The sequence below is a fragment of the Aphanomyces invadans genome (assembly GCF_000520115.1).
Source record: "Aphanomyces invadans strain NJM9701 unplaced genomic scaffold supercont1.4, whole genome shotgun sequence".
NCBI classification, from domain to species: domain Eukaryota; phylum Oomycota; class Saprolegniomycetes; order Saprolegniales; family Verrucalvaceae; genus Aphanomyces; species Aphanomyces invadans.
In genome coordinates, this window is record NW_008580149.1 from 2563508 (window position 1) to 2569176 (window position 5669).

Consider the following 5669-nt stretch of genomic DNA (forward strand, 5'->3'; position numbering starts at 1 on the left):
TTTTGATTGGCTTGTTGGAAAGTGCAGATCACTGGTTTTAGTGCAGATCACTGGTTCGCCACGTTAGAGTAAGTTCATGCGTCGCGCAGTACCTGGGATTCGCCGAGTCGATCGTAGCCAGAGTGACTGCCGAGCGGAACCACAACCGGGACTCATCGTTCAAGCATGCAAGCAAGCAACGCGATCACCTGCCAAGTGGTTTGCTACAGAAATGAGACAGTTAATCAAGGAAGCAAACTCTCAGTGCTTACTCGTGTCTGCCAAAACCTTGTGCATCGACCTCCAAACTCTGTACGACGTCACTATTGCTGTGTGAACGATGCGCGGGTCCTACGTCGCATGGGGTTTGCCTTTGGGAAAGGTCAAACGCGCATCTACCTGGTTGAGCCGTCCCACATCGTCGCGTTCCGAACGACGTACCTGGCAAAGGTCCAAGAATGCATCGTGGGCGCTGGCATCGTTCGAAAAACATCCCGTGGCCTCGTCATGGGGGAGTGGGTCGTGGGTCACTTGTCATGTGGCCATCTCAACAGTGACCTAAGCAAAAGCGAATGGTCAGGATGACAGTGTCGACGATTGCGACATTTACCAGGGCAACTTCAACAGCGATTTGTTTCGATCGCTGGTTTGGTGGTGTTTGCCGGCCACAGCGGGACTTCTATGAGCTATGCGTAATTCTCATGGACGGGGCAAAGTATTACAAACGAGTTTTGACCCACCGCCTACCAGTAAAGATCCCAAGGCGGCTCTAATGGCTTGGCTCGCAGCCCACGCAGCTTCTTTCAACGCGAAGATCACGAAGGCAGAGTTGTTAGACCTGTGCCGATGACATCGTAAGACTCCATCGTTTGCAACTCAGGTCATGGTGTTTCATCTCGAGTTGCAGCCAATCGAGATTCTATGGGGCGTAGTCAAGAACCGCATCGGCACTTTGCCCATCGAAGGACATGGGCGAGTTACGCACGTGCCTGCAGGTAGTGTTCGTACCAAAAAGCATAATCGTTCGAGGACCTGTACTTCCCGACTGCTGAGGATGCATTGCTGGGCGACGAGGCCAGCGATGCGGATGTTTTTTGACTTGCTTGGTGAGTCCTGTGATAGTGAATAGAACATTATTGAGTATCTTTTGCTCTTTGAATATTGTGCTTTTCATCGAAATTTGGACTGGGGAGTCATTTTGGCAGATCGATTTCAGCCACGTAAATTACTTGATTTTAGTATAGTATAAAGAAACTGAGTTTAAGTTCGTATTTTGGCGCGGGGGGAGAACGAGGCCATGATCATCGAGCAAGTGCAGCATCGCCATGCATCAAGAAACACAGTCATGCACGCTCTGTACATGTACTTCTTCCTTGGCTTGAAGAAGACGTACATTGCGAAGATCTTTTGCAAGTCCATCAGCACGATCACGAATTGGATTGAACGATTCGAGAAGTCCAACGACTTCCAGCGCCTCGATCGCGGGAAAGTCGGCAAATTTAGCGCAGAGCAACATGCATGGATTGTCGAATTCATAAACAGAAGACCTTTGTCCTTCTTGGACGAGGTGAAGAAGGCGTTTGAGACGCACTTCAAGCAAACGATATCAGTGCCGACGATTTGGCGCATACTTCGCTCTCAGGGCTTCACATGGAAAGCTATTCAGCGCCGAGCGGGAAAATGGAAAGGCTTCTGATTGGTCAAAAATATTGATTTCTTGGCATTCTGATTGGCAGCATTTCTCCAAATCGATTCTCAAAATCTAATCATTTTTTTTGCCAACTCCAATTTGAGATGAAATGCACAATATATATGTTGGAAAATCTTTTGACGTCACCCACAGATTTATCAGCCAATGAGACTCAGCAAGTTTACCCAACCCCGTTCTCTCAGGTTGTGAAAAAACAATTGATTTCATCTCCCATTTAGAGCCAGTTATGCTTCTTTTTCGAACTTCATGTGAAGTAAGACGTTTTAACGTTTAATCTCAGTTTGTTCTTTTTCCACTAATCGGACGTCATTTTGCTGAGTTTGACGATGTGGTATGCTCTCTCATAAGCCCCCCTACAATATGGTGCCGCACTGCTTGAGAACCTCGACCAACAGCGCCAAGCCAAGAGCTCATGGTACTCGACCATTCGTACTGAAGAGCCCGACAAGGGCCACCACTCTGTTGCCCAGTGTATGAGACCATCCTACAGAAACCGAGGGGCCGAGAGCATTGTGACGTTGTCGAACTTCAGTCCATCCGATGGACGGAAGTTCAACCTACTGTGGGCTGATGTGAGATACTTTCTAAGGCGGAGTTGAAACGTTGGCTCAGGTCTGAAGTCCGTAGTTACAAGTCGCGACCAAGTGGTGATGCTCTTTGTGACAATGAAACTGGTCATGGGACGTTGCAGACCCCGATCAAGCGCCTACCCAGTGGGCAGTCCGGCACCTCAAGACATTGTGGTCTGTCTGTGTCGAGACCTATCCATGATATCGTTATAACTACGATATGTGGTTTCAGTCGTGGTTGGCTGTAATGAACGTGCACATTTGTTTGCATCCTCTGCGTACCGAAGACGGCGAGGCGAATGCACAGTGAGTGAATCGTTTGATGTCCATTGGTGCCAAGATTGACAAGAACAAGAGAGTGTCTGCTCGCACCTATCGGTCGAAGCGCAAATCGAGTTTGTCATGGTGTTGGCGTCTGAGGCCACCGTCGCATCTGGTGCCGGTGGAAGTGACACTGAGAGTAGATTATTTTATTAATATCAGGATATATTAGGCACAACAAGCAAGTGTATTTGTTTTGAATAATTGATGTCTACTTGTAACATTTGTTGTACACAAATGTTTTAAATGGGTCGTCGTCGTAAGGATTCCCTTGATTCCCTTGAAAAGTAATTGAATTGGGGATGAAATAGGATTTGCTATTTGGAAATTGCTCGAATTCATTTCGAAATGGCTCACTAGTTTTAGAAAATGTTCACTTCCTCAGCGACAAGTCATATTTTCGTCAGTTCCATTGCTTGCTAATAAGATGCGTGAATCTACTATTTGATCAGCATGCACATCTCTGTTCACTTCACTGTCAGTCATCAAGTTCTGGGTAAGAGGTCTTATCTAAGGAGGAATTCCTGCTCAAAGATTCATAAATTTTCGAAAAGCTGGAACAATTCTCGAGTAAAGCTGGAAGTCTGATCAAGTATTGGAATACAACAAAGTATTCATATTTGAATATTATATCAACATAGCACATACAGATTGAGATATTCCGTATATATTCGATGACAAGATCAAAACCTCCTCACAAATATCAATTACAAGTTTAAAGACGACATCGAGATCGCTACAACGGTCATATTTCAATCGGTTACCGACATATCCCTTCACGACATGGTCATACAGAGCCAGCACAACGCAATTCACCGTACGGCATCAACATGGTCTTATACGTTCCTTCAATGCTTAAGCGCCCTTATTAGCAGGCGGTCTCGGACCAGACGTACCTCGAGGAAAGTCTTCATGACAACGGCTAGCTCGTATACGACTTAGTCTCCTACGACTATCCTGCAATCGATGAAGCCATTTAGGAAGGTCGTAACACCGTGTAAAATACCATTACTTAACTTTTTAGTTTGACACGATTTCGACTGTTGTCGAACCCTTTATGGATGTGCGTTAGTCTGACGGACAATGGATTTTGTCAAAGTCGCACCATTTTAGCCAAATTTGGCCTGAATTCACAATACTCGTTCACATTTTGGAATAATAATATGGGCATGGCGTAGTGAACACTCGAGCCAAGATAATGGATGTCAATTCTGGCTACGAAAAAGGGAACGATATGAAACACGTTTCTTTATATATACTTTATATTACTGATTTATAAGTTTGAATTTTCTATTCACAATGGCATTTGAGGATAGACTTCATTCATATGTCAAATTTCCTATATAAATTCATCCAGCCTCATCCATCGATGCATATTCAGTCCAAGCAAAGCTTTATATGAGAGCCATAGGTGATATACCCTTAATGTGGTATCACTGCTGTTCCCTGTTTTCGATATCATGATTCCTAGTGTATGCCAGTTGGTAAGGCGACTTTTGACGCGCATGATGTCCTCAAGGCACTTAAGACTCCCTGCACAAGAATCACCTCTCGTGTGACTGAAGAATCATGGTTAGCCAGCAGCGAAGACGTTGTGAAATTCTTTACAAAATGCGTAGGCATAATATATGTGAATTTGTACAATTCGTCCCATACAAAGTTCGGATAGATCCATACTTCTCATTCATGATTGGCTCATTCGAATTTGTCGCTAGCGCTGACGCCATTGCGCACGAACATGGGGCAGTTCACAAGGACTCAACCGCAGATTGTCGGAAGTACTTGAACGAGTTTGATCCAAGCGTCGCGTCTTCTCGTTTCTACGGCAGGGGCAATGGAATCGATTGGAGCACATGGAGAGGATGGCTGAAGAACAACGAGAAAATCATGACCCCTTGCTACAATACTAAGGGTGCAGCCCTGGGAAGCCAAGGATAATAAACAACACTTGCGCCGTTTGTGCTACACTTTCACGGCAAGTTTCTCACATCTACGTCTGTGACAGATGTGGCACCACAATCTAACACAACTAACGTCATCAAATTCTCCAGATCCAAGCGCGTAATAACAGCTCGCCTTCCATAAGCAGTGTGGAAGGCGACCTGGAAGATAAGAAAGCGTACACATACGTCCAGCTCATGCATTCACCAGTCGCTAATGACCAACGCCCACCCATCGTCGACATTGATGAGTCGTTCATACACCATCGCTACAAGTGCCGCTACCAGATCTTGTATGCCTTCTTCATTGTGAGCTGGCCGCCATTTGCACTCGTGAACGACAATTCCAAAGAAAGTTCGACTTCCGATTCAAATCTGACTCGGACGTCGACCGCTTGAAGAAGGTATGCATATTCAGTCGATCGATGTGTTGAGCCACATCGGCGTGAATACACAAATCAAATATTGCCTCAAGGCCACGTCATGCATAATCTGCCCTTTCTGCACGTTACATGAGCCTTGCGCAAGTGAAAGCTAATGGAAGCAACGTCGCCCAAGCGCTGTCTAATGCAGAATTTCTAGAAAGCGAACATTCTCGTAGTCTAGATTAACCTCGGCTTAATCAATCGCACTCAATTGGTTACGAGCCCAAGTATCCTCCGCCGCCTCCGCGCCTGCCCTCACTCGTGCCGCCCGAGTCCTGCCGCCTACGAAGCTCAGCCAAACCGCGTCAAGAACCTCGAAACACCAAACCCCGCACTTAGCCGGAATTTTCTCGCACCTTCCCGTGTTTTCTGCCGCCGCCGTCCAAGCCGTCCGCGTCGTCGGCCAGCGCCTCCTGACGAGCTCCACATCACTACAACACTACCTGTTCTCCTTTTGTGAGTATACGGGGCAGTATCTTTATTGGGAACAACGCAAGTGCGAGTCTGGATTGGCACTAAACTCCTAGTAGGGTTTGCCATTTTATGCGAAATCCCATCAAGTCCCTCTTAAGTGCGACAGAAGGGAACAAATTGCGCAAGAAGCGTGAAGTCAAGATGAAGAAGACCGCGCCGTTGAATAAGGTTTTTCGCCGCCTTAAGGAAGACACCAGTGCCGATAAAGTCCAACAAGACCTTGTTGACGCACTTAAGCGGGTTGTGCGAA

The 5669-nt window shown here is 46.4% G+C and overlaps 1 protein-coding gene across 1 annotated transcript; it reads left to right on the forward strand.

Moving 5' to 3' along the window:
* Window positions 1–1324: 1324 nt before the first annotated feature.
* Window positions 1325–1563, forward strand: H310_03154 (hypothetical protein; the record flags this gene model as incomplete). Its single annotated transcript, XM_008866934.1, has 2 exons — window positions 1325–1468; window positions 1522–1563. The coding sequence occupies 2 exons, from the start codon at window positions 1325–1327 to the stop codon at window positions 1561–1563; spliced, it is 186 nt and encodes a 61-aa protein (XP_008865156.1).
* Between the last annotated feature and the right edge of the window lie 4106 nt (window positions 1564–5669).